Genomic DNA, 16,862 nt, shown 5'->3' on the forward strand with positions numbered 1-16,862 from the left:
GTTGAGAGGCTGCTCATGCAGCTTTGTTGATAGTCGGGGCGCGTCGTAGATACGTGACTAGGATATTAAAAAGAAGAGATGCTTCGTAGAGACTACTTTGGCAAGAGGAGCAGGCCTAAGAAGCTATCTGACCTGTATACAACTTGGGCGACCTGGTGTTGGTTGGGGTGGAAAGTGCGATGCAATTGTGTAGAGAATCGAGGATGAGGCGTTGTTTACCATAACATTGGAGTCAAAGCGCCCACGCCAACGCACCCCCTGCCCGACCACCACCGGCCCCACCAATCAACATCATCCGCCCTCCCAACCTCGCAAATAATCAGCATGTGTACGCGGTCATTAGCATAGACAGTTTCACTAACAGTCAGTTGCTCAGACCAACTGGGAGTAACACATCGTGTGAAGGCCGTGATCTTGTTGTATTTGGTGGCTGCTAGTTCCTACTTCAAGAACGATAACGGTAGATACAGAGATTCTTTAAACATGCCCACCGCTACTAAAAGCTAGGTAGAGTAATCCCAAATGCAAAAGAGCCGCTCTACACTTCTCTCGCACTTTAACTGCATCCTCGCGTCAATACTAGAGCTCATCCCAAGCTACCTCTCTCCTCACACACAGTCTGTCCGACTTCAATGAGATGATCAGAATCATTACATGTAATAGCAAAAGGACAATAGAGGCACTCAGTGCGCCTAGACTACCGTATCTTTCCGTTGACCTAGTGCCCAAACCAAAGGGCAAGAGGTCGAGAGATGCTATGCAAAGCAGGGGGTACACAACCCGAGCATCCGCCGCAAATGGCTGACAGGGAGAGAGGAGGCTGAAGGCTTTCGCGCAAAAGAGACCGAGTTTGAGAGTGTTGATAATTGTAGCGTTTCGCAGTACGTTGTACAACTGTAAAGGCGCGTTAGCTGGAGGTGGAGGCAGCATCAACCGCTGCGGTGATGGGGTTCTGCGCACAGGTGACGGCGGCGGGAACTCTAGCTTTCTCGGCCTCAAAACGACTGCACCATCCTCAGACGATTCGCTTCTAGTGAGCTGCGGAGGTGGACTGGGAGAGCGATCCATGACCGAGGCACTAAGCCTTGAGGGGCCGGAGCGTGGGTAGCTAATAGAAGACCGCTTCCTGCCTAGTTGAGCAGAAGCAGGGCTAGGTGTATCAGCCCGCGAGATGCGAGGACTGAACTCATCGAGACCAGATGGGCCTGCATACGTGTTGAACTCATCGAAAAGCGACGGAGACTTGAGAACATGTAGGATCTCTTCTGTGCCTGGGCGTGCATCCGGAGCCAAGGCAAGTAATCGCTTAAGTGACCTGTATAGTTTGTCTGGTAAGTCTGACCGTACGCGTTGCTCGTCGTCTATGCCAGCCCAGGTCGAGATCTCCGCCTTTAGCTGGTCCACGTCCTCATTGTCTTCGTCAATACCATCCGCATTCCTATATGGCAGCTTCGCGAAGCACATGAAGTAGACAATCATACCTAGGGAGAAGATGTCAGATTTGGTCGTGAAGTTGCCGAACGCGCCCCCTGGTCGCTCTTGTCGGAGGACCTCAGGGGCACAGTATGAAATGGTTCCAGTTGCACCGGTCGACGTTCTTGCAACGTTCGCCGACTGGACTTCACCAAAGTCGCTTACGAGGACTTTAATCCTTTGACCAGTGTTGTGCAGTAGACAGTTGCTTGGCTTCAGATCTCGATGGATGTAACCGTTTGCGTGGAGATGGTGCAGACCAGATGTAATGTCTTTGAAGAAGGATATAATCTCCTCGAAGTGCATTCGTCGCGGTCCGTGTAGGTCTTCGGGGTCTTCCAATTGACCCTTGGATCTCCTTCTTAGCCGTTCTTTAAGCTGCTCTTTGGTAACAGTCGTCTTCGCCGAGTCTAGAATGTAGCTATGCAGATCCCCACTATTGCAATACTGTTGCAATATGAAGGCGCACGGCACACTCGGTCCAAAGTTCGATATCTGGTAATCCTCCAACCACACGTGGCGGTATGATACTAGGTTCTGGTGCGATAGCGTTTGCAGTAGTTGCACTTCAACCAGAACCTTTTCGAGCCATTCATGGTCGTCGCCCACGGGCACCCGCTTGCACGCGAACTTGCCCAACTGAACTCCGTCCAGGACGTGCTGCACCAATAGTACAACGCCTTTGCCTCCACGTCCTAACTCTCGTTCTTCCACGAAGAAGCTTTTGAAATAGTTTGGGCTAAAGGCCCTCGCAGATATGCCCTGGCTTCTGGTGGGAGGTGCTGGGGTGCTGCCCACAAATTCAGCTCCCTCTGGTGCATAGAACTCGCTCGGTCTGCCTTGTAATGGGGCAGGTGCTAGTTGTTTATGTGGCGAAGGCGGTCGCGACCCCTCTTCTGAGCCTGGCTGGCTCCTACGCAGCATCTGAAAGTATCCTGGGTTGACGAAGCCATTCTCCGCATCTGGTATACTTGGTGCATGTTCATGCTCGTCGCTTTCATCTTCCCCGCTGGGCGAGGGGTCGCGGTAGGATCGGCGACAGTATGGACATGATGTGGCTTCTACGGTGATGGATCGTGAGGCATCGCGGAGGGAAAGTTGCTTGGATCGTTGGTCGTACACTACCACTGCGGAACCGTGGCGACTGCAGCCAGAGTCAGTCTACACTGTAACGGTATCGTGAGAGCTTTCGATACTTACAAGACGATTTCTCGCGACTCTGCTGGCGCATACGGTATGAGGGACATGCTTCTCTGTCGTTCGCGATCGTCCATGGGTTGGGTTCAATGTACGCTCCAAAGCCCACACTGAACACCGCGCAACGGCCCTAGACTGCCAGCGCAGTACCTCGGCTGGTGCTACACACGCGCTTCAACTAACTCGAGCCTCTTGAGTTGAAAGTGTTACGCCCGCAGCCCTACTATGGCCGAATCGTCGTACGCGGGGAAGGTGCGGATGCGATGGACTGGATGCTATGTCAATCGACAGCCCAGGAGCCGTAGCAGTGTGGAGGGCGGACTGCTTGATTATTATCGTAGTGACCGGACATGGCAGTACCTAGACAGCACCGATTGTTGTCATGGCGTATTGTTGTTGGTCAGGCAAGATTCCGGTGGGGGAAGCTTGTGAAAGGCAAGGGACCCCCCCGGTCAGCACCACCATGCAGCTATATTGAGCAAGGGTCTGGCGGCTTTTCCGGCAATAACGTTCTTAGATTGCCCGCAGCATACGACTGGCTGATGATTAACACATTATAGTCACATAATGTCACATAGGGCTGCATGCCCGAGAAGCGGTTCATCGTGCTCGCTTGGTAAATGTATTGCATAAATATCGAGGTTGTTCGGCATGCGTTGTGCATCCATATTTGCATTGTTGTCTGCGATGCCTTTACATTTGACAACCGTCTTCAATGATGGTGCTTATCCAAATCTTCTCCAAGTGCTTCCCCTTGGAATCCCATGGTAACCTAGAGCAAGCTCTTCACAAGCATACCACCCTCCCACACCTCACCCTTCTCTAGCTTCTGCCAGCCATCAACAGCACCAACCTCGACGCAGACCATGTTCTTGTAGCCCGCATCCGGCGAGAAGTCACCTATCGCTTTGGCCTTCTCAATCCATGGGTTCCAGGTGACGGTGTCCTTGACATTGTCGCGGATGATGTCGAAGCGCGGCTTGCCGTCTTCAGTAATCGACGTGGTATCTTGCTTGATGTCCTTGTAGACGCGGTCGACTTCGCCAGTGATCTTGAGGGTGTTGTCAGACTGTGTGTGCGTGGTCGCGTCGAGCACCTTGTCAATGTACTCGGTACCGGATAGGCCGGTAATAGCGATTTTGGAAATGTCCTGCACAGTGAGATCAGTAATTGCTCTAGATACTACCCGGGGATGGGCGACTTACCTGGATCTTGAAGTAGGTATGGAGCAGGAACTGAAACTCGAAGCTCTCGTCGCCCTCGTTCCGCACCGTGATGACGGCCTGGAGCTTGTCCTTGCTCAACGTGACACTGTATACAAGTCCGAAATCGAGCGGCCATGCTTTGCGTGCCTCGTCGCTGAGACCCTGACGATCCAAGCCAAAGTCAAGCTTGACCGAGTCGGACTCGAGCGCATCCTCGACGGTCGACTTGCCCAAGAACTCCCAGCGTGATGTGCGAGCGAAGCCGTGTTGTGGGAGCGAGGATGTGGCGTGGCCTGATTTGGGCGGGGGACCGAAGACCTGGTTTGACAGCTGTTAGCAACTGTTCACGCTTCTCTGGGTGTCTTAAGCTGTGACTTACTGGGAAGACGACAGGGATACCACCCCTCACAGCTTTGGTTCCCGTCACGTCGGCCGTCTCGCTCAACCACAAGTTCTCAGTCTTTCCGCCATTGCTCTTCCAGCTGGTAACCGTAGCTCCATACAGCAGGACCTCTATGCTTTCACCGGAGGGCAGCGTCGCAACAACTTTCTGGCTTCCTCCTTGCCCAACAATATCGACCTGAGCTCCGGGAGTAGACGCTGCGGGTGCATTCAATTTGGAGGGGCGGTTCGCGCGGTCGACCATGATGGAGCTGTGTATGGTGTGGTGGCGGTGGTGTTGGAAGGCGGGGTACTTAGGAGCTCCAGCTAGGTTGTTTGCTGTAAAGAGGGATTGTGTTTAGAAGATGACTACTGGCGGTTAGGATTGGTAGACGTAAGCTGAAGCTTATGAGCAGGAGCTTACCAGTGATACAATGCGTGGTACCTTCGTCAAGAGTGATGTTCGGGGGGAAGAAGGAGGGGCACTGTTGGACTGGGCCAAACAGCTGGCAAACCCCCACCATCCATGGATGCACCAACGCACGACTGAAACATGGAGCACGTTTCAGGTGAACTGCTCTGCATTCGCTTAACTCGCCTGAAAGCAGATCATTGGGTCTTCTAGACCTTCTACGCATAGGCGACAGTCACCTACATATTGGGTTGATTCAATAGCAGCGGAAAAGCGTCTTCGCGAGTGTGGTCGAGCTAGACAAGTAATACAATTCACTTTAGAGCACAAACAACGATACGGCCAAGCTTTCGTACTTCGCCTGCAATTCAGAGCGCTATGCTACGCTTACACATCTGACCATAGAAAATAGCAAATCCTGCCCCCATCCGTCTCTACCCTAGCTGCACCCCGTCATTCCCTTGGACAAATGTCACCGCGCGCCGATATTCCTAGCCCCGTTGGCCCGCCGCATGTACCTGCCTCCTAATATCAAAAAGCACGTCATCAATCTCTCTCTCTTCCTCCCTTGCAAGAACCAGCTGCGGAGCACTGAATAAGAAGTCCTTGAGGCTCTTGAGCTGGTTGATGATACTCCGTGGCGTGAGGATAACGCGCTCGGCAAAGGACCGGCTGGGTGTGCTGACCCCAGTAGGCGCATCTTGCGGGGATTGCCGTTGACTTTTCTCCTCCTCGGAAGGTTTGGTCGCATCTACCTGTGGTTTGATATCGATTTCTTGGTCGCTATCCAGGTGACTGATCGGCTGTTCAACGTCGGCATCAGTTGGAGATCCATCCACTGAAGGCCCATACTCCGATGAGTGCTTCGACTTAATCTGTACGTGACTCAAACGCTTGGTTTGAGTAGCTTTTGAGCCCTTAGGACGCTGAGCATTCTTTGCTTCGCTCACGTCCTGGCCCATACTTTGTCTGGCTCGCTTGGGGGCTGGTGTATCTTCGACTATAACGTCTTGCGAGTTTTCAACCTGGCTAAGCAGCGACTGTGAACGACGGGTACCACGTTTACGACTTGTCTCGGGAACAATGACGTCGCCGTTTGCCGAAGAGTCAGAATTACTCATGGGCTTCCTCTTCTTGGGGTTATTTTGTATCTGCGGAGACACTACGACGATGTTATCGTGTATGCTGCCTTCGTCGGACTGGAAAGAAGACTGTGCCGGTGACTGCTCCTCTTGGGCCTCCTTCTCCTTTTGTACCATAGTATCGTGCTTTACATGTGTTTGCTTGCGTTTCTTCCCGCTTGATTGCTGAGCAGGACTAAAACTAGTAGAATGACGGGAAGACCGTCGAAGGTTCCTTGTCGTTGGTGTTCCTTTGCCCGATGCTGGCCTAGAAAAAGAGTCACCAACACGGCTTGTGCTGCTTGATTCGAATTCTGGCTCTTTATGTGAAATGGCAATTGCCGCGGGGTGAGAAGCAAGCTGTGAGTCTTCCACTTCTGCATCACTGCCAGCTTGCTCGACATTGCTAAATGAAGGCTGTTGGTGCGAAGCAGCGTCGACGAATTCAGTGATTGATTTCGGTCCTGCTTCGCTAATTGGCTGAGAGGCTGTATCTGCATGGGTTTGCATGTCTGCATCGATTTGGGCAGTGAGCTGGAGGTCGATGGTTGAGCTAGGTAGCTCGGACATGACCGTGTCCGAGGGAAAGTCACTTTCCGAGCGCTCACCATGTTCAGGCCCCTTAAGAACAGTATCGAGCAGCGATTCTTCGTCTATAGTAGTTCCTTCATCGAAGGACACCGAGTACGAATTTTCTGGCCGTTGGTACTCAAAGCTGGACCCTACCTGACTGTGGTGATTGTACTGTGCTGTATTTGAAACGGCATCCTTCTCGAAGCGTGGTGGTGAAGACCCCAAGTCATCATTAGTAGTCAGCTGAATGGTTCGTACAGCGGTCGGGGTTGCAACACTGGTGTCGTCGCTGACTATATGCTGCGTACTCCTTCGTGCATACGGAGTAGGCGACGACCCAAGAAAAACGTCCATTGGGCCCATGGCTGCTAGAGCCTTTAACGGTGTAGTTCGGGACGCGCCATTCGGCAGATCATTTCGATCTAGAGCATCAGAGTGGATTTCCATAGGGGACGGTACCGTCTCTCGGAGAGGTGAGACGGCGCCCATGTTGGCAAATAAACCAGTGGAGTGCCTCTGTCGCTCGACTATCTCTTTCTGACGATCAGTCAAAACTTGAGATTCATGGCTGAACGGATTTGATGGTGAAGAAACAATTGGCTCGAACTGAATTTGTGAGTTATCGTGTCGCAGGCGAGCTTTGGATGTCTGCCGCGCAGACGCTCTTCTGCTACCTGGAGTCGACGCCGCCGGAGACCGAGTTACAGATTTCCGCCTAGATTTGGACACTTTGAAGGGTGACTCCTTAACTCGGGGACTCTTGAAAGCATGCTTTGCATGTTCTGTGCTGGTATCGGAGTCGTAGAACGAAAGCTCGTTGACCTGTTCCCGCGTTAGTTGTGCTATGCCCCTTTCTGCATGAGCACTTACAGCATCTTTGCTGTGAACTTCCAACGAGGGTAACGCAATTTCGACGGTGTTGCGTAAGCGCCGCAACGCTTGCTCGAGATGAGATGGATATCGCAAGCTCTCTTCTTTGCCGAAGGTAGAATTCCAGGTTACAATGGAGATATTGACGATGCCACGGCGCATGCTTAGAAACCCTGCAGTGATCAATGGTTCCAGATGAAGAAGAATCTGGCTGTCTTTTCGTGGAAGTCTTTCAATAGCTTCGCTGACGTGTTTCCATAAATTCACGACCTGCTTATGTTAACAGTTGACTCTATAATAGGGTTCCCGACATACCTCACGATGCAGGCTCTTCAGTGGCTGTTCTTTGCTCTGCAGTTTCTTCTCTGAATCCTCAACCCAAAGACGAATCATATCTTGAGTCTTCCGTAGATAAACTGCGAGGTGCGAGGTTGAGCAGTGGTGGATAGAGCTGGCAAAAGCAGCGAGAAAGCGCTTCGTCGGCTCAACATCCTCGCTGTTGAGATTTTGGTATGCAGCTGAGCCGGTAGAAATTACCGCGCCATAGAGGTGACTGTACGGATCGAAGTCTGGGTGGCGGCCTGTTGCTGGAGAAGACGGCCATATGTTCTGCCTACCTTGATCCAACACCCGTCGGCTCATTTGTTTAGGAAGGTTTCGCAGTAGTATGCTGGTGTAGGGCAAGCATGAAGCCTTGTCTTCATCCGCGGTACGCTTCAGAACGCGCTCCGAAACCTTCTCGATCACGGCAAGGATGACTGCACCCTCTCCAGCCTCGCATCGAACCGTTTCAACGAAAGCGGACAAGACCTCCTGACCTCGCGGCATGTTCAGCATATAAGCAGAACCCAGCCCTAGAAGATCAACGACAAGCTCATACTCTTTGCCAAATGGACGTGAGACGCGCTCATTCGAGTCAGAGAGTTGCTCTTGGATAGAGGATTGGAGAAGAGCAGCAGTTTGCGCCCAAAAGTTCAATGCAACAGCTGCCCTCAATGAGCCATCGACAGCAGCACCACAATCGCGAAGGAGTTCTAGTTTACTGAAGCGGGTGTTCTGAACATTGAAGCAAGGCTCGATAATCAACTTGATGGCACGAAGTCGAACAGAATCTGCAAGCTTGCCCTCAGACTGATTGATTAAGAGATCAACAAGGTAGAGGAGAGGCGATGTCCGTGCACCCTGCTGTCGTGCCCGATGTGATGGCGTTGAGGCAACCTCGAATTCATTGTTGCCATTCCGCATGAGGCACTTGTCCGCAAACTGAAATGCGCCTAGCTTTTGCACTACAGTCTCGATCAGAAAGCAGAACTTGTCGGCCCAAAGGTCCTCCTTTTGCTGTGGGAGCGCTAGCTTGGTGGTGTGCCTATCCCATATTCGACGGAGGAGATTGATTATGTGCGCCATCGCATCCTTGGTCTCACTAGAAGCCATGACTTCCTTGCTGCTTGCTTCGACCAAGGCATCCATGACAGCGAGCCACATTGTCTTTACCGGCTCATCTTCCTGTTGCTCGCTCTCAGTCCATGGTGTTGCATCCAGGAGGGTTTCCACAAACTGGAGCACCTTGCAAAGCGATTTCCGGACCCATTTCGGATCTACTAAAGGAAGTTCACCACGCTGTGTCATGTATTGTGGGCGAAGGTCCAAGGCTCGGTGTTCGTTCCATGGTTTCCTGGAGCCATTCAGAAGAGCAGAGACAACTCGGCATGCGGCAATTGCTTGCTGAGTTGAAGACGAATGTATCAATGGGTTCCAGAAACCCGCCACAAATTCGGTCCAATACCGATCAAGCTGTTCAAAGGAAGCTGTCGGCCGAAGTGCGTAGTACAGCAATGTAACGTAGCCAGATGTAATAGCGTCACGGTCGGCCTTCTTCGCTGGAATGCGCTGTTTGAGCTGATGCAATGGAATATTAAGGAACATTTTTGTCCAGCCCTCGGAGGTGTTTGCAGCCAAGTTGACGACATAAAGGAGGAAGCAGAAAGCGACATTGGCATGCATCTTGACTTGATCCTTGTCGGATTTCAGGCATTTTTCGAATACTTCGAGCCAGTCCTTCATGGCAGAGAACATCTGACCGTTTAGGGAGTCTCGTAGCAAGCCCGTCACAGCGGACCAGATTTGGGGTACCATCGTGGCGTTGTCGCCCCCCAGCATCCTTTCTAGTTCCCAGGTCAAGACTCTTGCAAAAGTCTCGCCATCGTTCCTAACACGGTTAAGAACGGAGAGAACAGACTTTGCGACGTGACGGTCATGGCCGATTGTTTTCGCAGCTGACAAGGCGGTGTCTAGCGCACTTTGATTGATATCTTTTTGAGGTGATACCAATGCCTTGACCGTATGCTTAAACCATCTTTCCGTGTGCTTGATCATAAGATCCGGTCGTTGCTGGATCAGCTTCCTGTAGATGCGAATGCGGTATGCTTGAACAGAGAAACCGCTGATTCGCTCGTGAATGGTGTCTAGCGCATCCAGGATCTTCTCGATGCGATTTGTGGTCATAGTCCTTAGCCTAAAGTTCTGCTGCATGAGCACCGCGAGGTGGGTGTTCACTATAGCTTTGGGCATGGAAACATCGCTGGCGACGTGAATAACGCGTTCCATGATGAAGGAGCAAAAGTCGTCATCCATAGCGGAGGTCAAGTCCGTGATTCGAAAGAGAGCCATGAGTAGCTTCAGGGCTTGGGCCACGAGCTGCGAATCCAGTCCAGTTCCAGTTGGGCTAGGAGACTGGACATCCCGCCGTATGAATTGAGTTAGCAGAGACATTTTGTGCTTGAGAGCCTGCTCGTCTGGTATCTTGTCGTAGGCTTGCATAGTTCGTTGTAGCGAATGGTATGCATCTAACCGCGATGAGCGGTCCGCCGAGGCGAGCAGTTTGACGATCGACTCCAACATGTCAGCAAAAGTTTTGAACTTGTGTGCTGTGGCGCCGTCGTCGGCTGGCGGAGGTGTAGGTGTGCCGTCGGAGGGCTTCAGGATCGACTTCAAGGGCAACGAGACGCGCGTCTGAGGGAGAGGTCGCAGCGGTGAACTCCGTGTGGGGGTCCAGGACTGTACAATAGCCTTCTTGCTCGGTATTGCGCATGTCTGCAACTCGAAGTTGACTCTCTTCCTTCTACACGCTGAGCTCGAGGGTATGCTAATGTCGGAGGATGGCGACTGCTCGGGCGTATTGAGCAGTGACTTGGTTGCAATGATCCTGGGTAGAACAGGCTTCTGGCCAAAGTGATCGTTGAGGAACTGTAGTGTCTCGTCTTCGTCTTCGTCTTGGTCGTGGGCGTGATCTTCGAGATCTTTGGGGGGAGTCGGTGGGCGAACAAAAAGGGAATCAAACTTGGACAACACCATGGCTATGCTGGAAACAGACTAACAGAAACAAAGAACAAAGGTACGGGATTGGACTCGCATTGTTAAGATGTGAATGCGTGCTATGGGTGGGTGCATAAAGGAGCGACCGTGGAGGCAGTCGACTACCCCGGCGCGCAAAGGCGAGAAAGGCTGGCTGGGGGCTGCACGTCGGACGCGTCCGCGGAGACGCGCTACCGCGCCCGCGTTAAGTGCCCTTTCACGGCTTATGGATTCAACAACCGTGGAAACATCACCTACACTTGGAACACGCAGCAGCCGTTAACGTGCAGGTTGCCATATACAAGACGAGAATTATGTGAAAGTCATATGACGGTGATTGCGTTCGAGTGCCTCTCACAGCAAGATGCGATGCTATGCAGCATATGCAACCACCCACCCATGGAACCTAAGCATTGCATACTACATACCTACGAACAGCCTAGGGTAAAGCCTTCTGGCCTTGTACTACCTATTGTCGCACGTGCAAACCCTCTGGATTCTAGATTCGCGCCTTGTTAGTCTTAACTCTTGAGCAATGCCTGCCTGCAGAGTTGCATTTGCAGATCCCTAGCAGCGTCCACCGTAGTGGGGCTCAAAACCATCCAACTACCTCGACTTTCAAGACAGTACACCGCTGCCTTCTTCAGTACACCATTGACTCTTTTTTTTCGAGTCTCCTCTAGTGCAATGTCCTCACAAAAGGCTAGCAAGGGTGCGTTGTGTGCAAACCTGCGCTTCATTGCGCATTCGTGCAGCGGGCTAATCCATCCATAGCGAAACTTGACCATGTGAATAGCATTCTCTCCGAATTGAAGGCTGACCTCGACGCTCCCAAGCTCTCTATCCAACGTACGCCGCCCTCTGTAACTTGAAACACGCGACGCGCTCATCACCCACTTAGAGAGACAGCACCTGCTCGAGCAGCTCAAGGTCTACGGTCGCTCGGTCGACAACTCGGACCCGATCTTCACACAAGATGTATGCTAGGGTGGATGCGCTTTGGAAATCACACAATGACCGCCTTAGGGCCTTCGCACACTTGGCCGCTGTGCATTCGACGGTGAGACCACCCCAGCATCGCAAGAGGCGCTTCGATGTATAGCCAATGCCCTACTATTGGTACCCAAGACGCGCCAGATACTGGTTGACCTGGGACATGGCCCACATGCAGCCGACAAGCTGAAGGCAAGTGGTTGTTTCCTTGAGATATGCGCCCCTCCACTATTTCTGACTGCCTTGCAGGGCGACAGTGCTGATGACGAGTTCCTCTCCTCGCGCGTCCTCTTCCTCATGACCTACGACGCGAACCTGGACTACACGAAGCTCGTCCACGAAAACCAACTAGCAGACAGCATCAACGCTGCAATAAGAAGGCATGCAAAGCGCTACTCGCGGTCAGCGCGGCAATGGTCGCAGGAACACACCAATCCAATGGAGCTCATGGCTCTCTCAGAGACGCTCAAGCTCCTCTTCAATATCACACATTTCCATCCCGAGCTCGCCGAGATCTTCTCCAAGTCAATACCAAACATATTCAAGATTCTAGTTCGAAGAGGCATTCCTAAGCCGCCGCTGACTGCGCCCATCAACTACTTGATCAACGCGCTGCTGAATCTAGATCTGGAAGATACAAAGGGGCAACAACTCAAATACCTAGGCCAGAACGCTGTTTTTCCCAGGTTTGATCAGAAGTGCAACGCCGAGCACCTCATTAGCATTCTCGACCAATCCATCATTTCTTACTCCGAGTCAGAACTTGACAACACAATAGCGCCAGTCCTAACCCTCATCCGCCGTATCTATGAGATAGCACCAGCCAGCGTCCAAAAGGCCATGGAGAAGCTCATCCTTCCCACAAATGAGGAACGAGACAAGCCTATCGGAAAGTCCGATACACTCTCCTCTCGCCTCCTCAACCTCTCTACATCAGCCCTGACACCGAATCTCCGCGGCTCAATATCGGCTATGATGTTTGAACTTTCCAGCAAGGATGCAAGTACGTTCGTGCAGAACGTGGGCTACGGCTTTGCGTCTGGGTTCTTGATGTCGAATAACATCGCCATGCCGGAGGAGGTTATACAGGCGAATGCCACAAGCTCTAACCAGAGTATACCCGTGAACCCTATTACGGGTCAGAGATTGGACAGAGAGGATCCCGCCCAAGAAAAGCCGATGACGCAGGAAGAAAAGGAGAGGGAAGCGGAGAGGTTGTTTGTGCTTTTTGAACGGTATGTGCTCTCCCCTAACTGTGTATGAGTTTTAGGCTGACAGTCACCTAGACTCAAAGCTACCGGTGTGGTAGACGTGAAGAACCCAGTTGAAGAAGCTTATCAATCAGGCCGTATCGAAGAGCTACCTGATGACTCGGACTAAGCTACATACTCTCTGACAACTCTCCCCGTTTATGTTTTTGCACCCAGCATACGTACGGTATTGGCGCGGGCGTTGTTTGGTTCTCAAGCGGGTATGCATTACAGGCAAATTGACGGAGATTAACGTAGTCGCCAGCATACTTTACCTACAATCTCTCGCCTTTTAAATGAGTAGATATGAAACAACTCATCAAGGAATTGGATGATATTGAATTTCATTTTCGTAAAGTATGTAAAGAATTGAGATCATACCCGCTCCCAATTCTACTCAGCAGGGGAAGTCAGCAAATGAAAACGCAGAATCCGGTTCTATCCCATAATGCCTCCTGAGTACCTTCCTGAACCCTTGTGCGCCAACTCCAAAAAATTAATGATCCGCTCCAACGCCGTGGAAATATCACCGAAGACAGACTGACACCCCGGGAAGGAGGTAGGTAGATAAGGGTTCGCTATGAGAAACATAAACAGACCGCGTTAGAAAACTTCGCATATGTATATCCTCCTGTTGTAAATGAAAATGATATGAAAATGCTAGGATCCGACGGAAGTGAACCTATACAGCCTACAGGGGGTATTGACAAGCTATGCCTTACTAAACATCGGGATGTCCTTCGTGTATGCAGGAGGGCTTATCGTGGCAAATCTTCGGTCGTTGGACGAATCCAGGCTGTGATAAAGGGTGGTAGCCGGTATCTCGATGCTGGGCAAGAGCCCAACACCACCATCGTTGCAATACTGACGCACCCATAAGGAGCTGAATAGGCGGTTAAAGGCAGTGTCGAAGATGTAACTGAAGTATGAGTTGAGCCGAGTAATCGGGTAAGCACCGAACCAGAGTAGAAGAACGATGCCAGCGCCCTTCTGTGTCGGCGTCATATCAGTGACGAATGAACGCTGAGCATGGATATTGCTGATCTGAGAGGGAAGGTCTCCAAGCCATCCGAGAATGCCACAGGAGTTGAGGAGGAACGCTGAACTGAAAGCACCAGCAGTACACGCTGCTAGCTTCTTGTTCAGCTTGTAAAGGATGACGAATATGAATAGAGTGCCGATGGTGGCCACGAAGCCGCGAACGAGAAAACTGACAAGGGCAGGGATTGCGCTTAGGAAAGCGAATCCCTCCGCGATGTTTTCTGTCTGACTCTCAAATGTACTGAGCCGCTGTGCGATAGTATCTGCCTTGGCTAGAGATAAATCCGCGAAGTCGTTGGTCTTGTTCATAGTATGATGGACCGTGTCCATGTGATCAGATAGGGTGCTATAGCTGTCCACTTGTGCTTGGTGGTGGATTTGGAGGCTGGAGAGTGATCGCTCGTGGAACTGCTGAAGTTCGCCCGAGAAGAACTTTGCAAGTTGGGAACTCTCCGTCATCAGATCTTGTGAGAAATCTTGCATTCTCTGATGGATCCGCTCGATCTCGACGCTTTGACTGTCAGCTAAGGCCGTAATGAGTTCAGATATCGACGATTCCATGAACGTGTGAAATTTCTCGTCGAGAGCTCCCACAGTCGCGACAGCCTTCTCCTGAACAGCATGTATGTCCTCCTTGAGCTGGTCATGCGCATTCCTAGCCTCTTCTGAGAACTGCCTCTGCTCTCGGATCAGAGATTCATAGTCCTCGGTTGTCTTCTGCATAGTCGAAGTCACCACACCCAGGACTTGAGTGAGGTTTTTGAACGTTTCTAGATGATTCTCCCTTTCAATAGCATCTCGGCTAGCTTGACACATGACCACTGCGTTCTGCCGAGCATTGCTAAATGAGGTCCAAAACTGGGGTGTTGATTGCAAGCTCTTCAAGCACTGTGAATACTGGTACTCTTTGAACTCAGGGTAGCACTGTCTTTCGCTCGAAAACTCTTGCTTTGTATGCCACCAGCTACCACCCTTGCTGCAAGATTTCGAAGAAGGGACCAAAATGTCGCAATATGGAGGCGGAATCGGATTGCTTGGTTGAGCACTGAGAAGTTCACATACAGCCAGTTTGGCAGCGTACTCAGTCTTGACATTGTCTAAATATGCCTCTGGTCGAGATTTGGCGAAGTCTGGTGCGTGTTCGAGCAGTTTACATTCATTCATAAGGTGTGAGGCGGCCATCCGAGTACAAGTTGGCGCCGTCTGCATGGAAACGACAAAGTCGACAGCTTGCGTTATCACTTTGTGATTTCGAGAGGTCGTATACTGGAAGAACGAATCGATGTTAACCGTCGGCGCTGCGTCAGCTGGTGGCGAATGGTAGTAAGAAAGCGCGGCCGGGAGATAGAAGAGGCTGAGAGTGATGATGGCGGGCAATACAGTCCCACCTCGAAGATTCATGTTGGCAGCTTGCTCGCAGCTTGTCGAAGAAAGGGAGAGGGTAGAGAAAGAAGCGAGCGAGTTGAAACCAGAGACAGATAGTAGAGTGTAGTGGAGAAAGAGTAGAGAAAAGCGAAGTACATAAGAGGTAGAGAGGTTGTGGGGTTCATCCACAGCAGCCTTACGACAGTGAGAGAGCGATGGTGGCAGACTGTTCGACAACGTGAGGCATGGTACGGTGCTGCGATGCCTGAGTGAGAGCGAGCACTGAAGCAAGTGGACGAGGCGCGGTTAGTAGAAGAGCAAACAGCTTGAGCTTGGGCGAAAATATGCAAAGCTACACGAATAAGGAATCAGAGTTTGACGCATTATCGTACAACATCTTCCGCTTGCGAGTGCTGAACATGGGAAGGTTGTGGTGTTGAGGGGGGGAAGTCACGACGCGTGAGCACGGGACTTGGAGAGGCCAGATGACTAAGCCTGCGACCAAACTCCAAACGCATCTCAAGAAAATGTCCGCCAAGCTATACCAGCATCAACACATCATGTTCGCCCCAGCACGAAGACGCTGCGCTCACAGCATTGCTAAATCATCAGCTCATTCTACCGACCTGTTACCGAGTTTTCTGCTACCCGCGCTCTCGAGACCCGCCGCTTCGAGGACCTTTACCACCACGGCACCATGTCAATCGAAGATTGGATCTGCACCGCTCTCAGTACCTTCTGGTGTCACATTTCGGGTGATAGCGCCTTCCACAAAGGGTAGAGGATCAAGGGTACAGGCAATGTCTACAGTAGAGATCAAGGGCCCGCTCGGCGAGCTTTCAATGGAGGTCCCTCACTACGTCAACATCAACCAAGATGCGGCCCTAGGTGGGCCGACATTAACGATACAAGATTCGACAGATGCGAAACAGAAAGCTATGTGGGGTATGAATTTGTCAATTACCTCGAAACGTTACCGGGCTAACTTTGAACAAGGCACAACGCGCGCTTACCTCCAGAACCACATCCTCGGTGTGAGCGAAGGGCACAGCGCTATCCTCCGCTTCGTCGGCGTAGGTTTCCGTGCCTCGGTCGAGAACAGCGCAACGACCGTCGAGTCCGAATATCCCGGCCAGAAGTTCGTAAATTTGAAGGTTGGCTACTCTCACCCAGTCGAGCTTGGCATACCGAAAGGCGTTACCGCAAGTACACCACAGCCAACACGCTTACTATTGGAGGGGCCAGAAAAAGAGGTGGTTATGCAATTCGCAGCGAATATCAAGAAGTGGAGGAAACCTGAGCCGTATAAGGGCAAGGGTATCTTTGTGAATGGGGAAACGATCAAGCTGAAGAACAAGAAGATCAAGTGAGGAGCTATGTGCAATCTGTACATTTGTATCATATGTATTGGCGTTGTATCATATTTTGGAAGGTTGCAACGAGTTTCAATAGTGTAGTCTGGAAGCTGATACTGAGAAGGATAAGTGCATCACATGTCGATTCTGTGCTGTTCTATAACTCATCTTGTCCACACATGCTTCTTTGAACAGATCTAACTGCGATCTTCAACATGCAATTTCATGCGCTTAGGGAGCTTTAAAGCTATGTCTACATCTTCTATACCCTC

General features: G+C 51.4%; 6 protein-coding genes across 6 annotated transcripts; 2 read left to right on the forward strand and 4 right to left on the reverse strand.

Annotated features, from left to right (window-relative positions):
• Positions 1–399: 399 nt before the first annotated feature.
• On the reverse strand, positions 400–3,076 carry K460DRAFT_337108 (kinase-like protein). The gene is made up of 2 exons (XM_040931001.1): positions 2,674–3,076; positions 400–2,617 (listed from the first exon to the last, which is right to left on the reverse strand). The coding sequence occupies exons 1-2, from the start codon at positions 2,745–2,747 to the stop codon at positions 580–582; spliced, it is 2,112 nt and encodes a 703-aa protein (XP_040787745.1). The 5' UTR covers positions 2,748–3,076; the 3' UTR covers positions 400–579.
• Positions 3,077–3,257: 181 nt separating this feature from the next.
• On the reverse strand, positions 3,258–4,947 carry K460DRAFT_337111 (galactose mutarotase-like protein). The gene is made up of 3 exons (XM_040931002.1): positions 4,255–4,947; positions 3,876–4,193; positions 3,258–3,820 (listed from the first exon to the last, which is right to left on the reverse strand). Exons 1-3 carry the CDS (start codon positions 4,519–4,521, stop codon positions 3,443–3,445), a joined length of 963 nt encoding a protein of 320 aa, XP_040787746.1. The 5' UTR covers positions 4,522–4,947; the 3' UTR covers positions 3,258–3,442.
• A 120-nt stretch (positions 4,948–5,067) lies between these two features.
• Positions 5,068–10,712, reverse strand: K460DRAFT_337114 (uncharacterized protein). The gene is made up of 3 exons (XM_040931003.1): positions 7,548–10,712; positions 7,233–7,502; positions 5,068–7,184 (listed from the first exon to the last, which is right to left on the reverse strand). The coding sequence occupies exons 1-3, from the start codon at positions 10,584–10,586 to the stop codon at positions 5,160–5,162; spliced, it is 5,334 nt and encodes a 1,777-aa protein (XP_040787747.1). The 5' UTR covers positions 10,587–10,712; the 3' UTR covers positions 5,068–5,159.
• A 495-nt stretch (positions 10,713–11,207) lies between these two features.
• K460DRAFT_366072 (uncharacterized protein) lies at positions 11,208–13,403 on the forward strand. Its single transcript, XM_040933295.1, has 6 exons — positions 11,208–11,298; positions 11,361–11,435; positions 11,488–11,564; positions 11,613–11,771; positions 11,829–12,814; positions 12,866–13,403. Exons 1-6 carry the CDS (start codon positions 11,274–11,276, stop codon positions 12,957–12,959), a joined length of 1,416 nt encoding a protein of 471 aa, XP_040787748.1. The 5' UTR covers positions 11,208–11,273; the 3' UTR covers positions 12,960–13,403.
• Positions 13,404–13,489: 86 nt separating this feature from the next.
• K460DRAFT_376661 (uncharacterized protein) lies at positions 13,490–15,052 on the reverse strand (the record flags this gene model as incomplete). The annotated part of the gene is made up of 2 exons (XM_040934902.1): positions 13,490–13,520; positions 13,617–15,052. The coding sequence occupies 2 exons, from the start codon at positions 15,050–15,052 to the stop codon at positions 13,490–13,492; spliced, it is 1,467 nt and encodes a 488-aa protein (XP_040787749.1).
• A 727-nt stretch (positions 15,053–15,779) lies between these two features.
• On the forward strand, positions 15,780–16,849 carry K460DRAFT_311320 (60S ribosomal protein-like protein L6). The gene is made up of 2 exons (XM_040930182.1): positions 15,780–16,180; positions 16,232–16,849. The coding sequence occupies exons 1-2, from the start codon at positions 15,796–15,798 to the stop codon at positions 16,603–16,605; spliced, it is 759 nt and encodes a 252-aa protein (XP_040787750.1). The 5' UTR covers positions 15,780–15,795; the 3' UTR covers positions 16,606–16,849.
• The last annotated feature ends 13 nt before the right edge of the window (positions 16,850–16,862 follow it).

Source organism: Cucurbitaria berberidis, assembly GCF_010015615.1.
Source record: "Cucurbitaria berberidis CBS 394.84 unplaced genomic scaffold K460scaffold_3, whole genome shotgun sequence".
Lineage (NCBI taxonomy): Eukaryota > Fungi > Ascomycota > Dothideomycetes > Pleosporales > Cucurbitariaceae > Cucurbitaria > Cucurbitaria berberidis.

Excerpts from the sequence above, each read along its gene's own strand:
- K460DRAFT_337114 (XM_040931003.1), bottom strand. The coding sequence starts at position 10,586 with ATGGTGTTGTCCAAGTTTGATTCCCTTTTTGTTCGCCCACCGACTCCC. Across the intron at positions 7,503-7,547 it reads TGAAGAGCCTGCATCGTGAG|GTCGTGAATTTATGGAAACA; the intron begins GTATGTCGGGAA and ends TAACATAAGCAG. Across the intron at positions 7,185-7,232 it reads AAGTTCACAGCAAAGATGCT|GTCAACGAGCTTTCGTTCTA; the intron begins GTAAGTGCTCAT and ends ACGCGGGAACAG.
- K460DRAFT_311320 (XM_040930182.1), top strand. The coding sequence starts at position 15,796 with ATGTTCGCCCCAGCACGAAGACGCTGCGCTCACAGCATTGCTAAATCA. Across the intron at positions 16,181-16,231 it reads GAAACAGAAAGCTATGTGGG|GCACAACGCGCGCTTACCTC; the intron begins GTATGAATTTGT and ends ACTTTGAACAAG.
- K460DRAFT_337108 (XM_040931001.1), bottom strand. The coding sequence starts at position 2,747 with ATGGACGATCGCGAACGACAGAGAAGCATGTCCCTCATACCGTATGCG. Across the intron at positions 2,618-2,673 it reads GAGTCGCGAGAAATCGTCTT|TCGCCACGGTTCCGCAGTGG; the intron begins GTAAGTATCGAA and ends CTCTGGCTGCAG.
- K460DRAFT_337111 (XM_040931002.1), bottom strand. The coding sequence starts at position 4,521 with ATGGTCGACCGCGCGAACCGCCCCTCCAAATTGAATGCACCCGCAGCG. Across the intron at positions 4,194-4,254 it reads GTATCCCTGTCGTCTTCCCA|GTCTTCGGTCCCCCGCCCAA; the intron begins GTAAGTCACAGC and ends CTGTCAAACCAG. Across the intron at positions 3,821-3,875 it reads ATACCTACTTCAAGATCCAG|GACATTTCCAAAATCGCTAT; the intron begins GTAAGTCGCCCA and ends CTCACTGTGCAG.
- K460DRAFT_366072 (XM_040933295.1), top strand. The coding sequence starts at position 11,274 with ATGTCCTCACAAAAGGCTAGCAAGG. Across the intron at positions 11,565-11,612 it reads ACCCGATCTTCACACAAGAT|GGCCTTCGCACACTTGGCCG; the intron begins GTATGCTAGGGT and ends TGACCGCCTTAG. Across the intron at positions 12,815-12,865 it reads TTGTTTGTGCTTTTTGAACG|ACTCAAAGCTACCGGTGTGG; the intron begins GTATGTGCTCTC and ends ACAGTCACCTAG.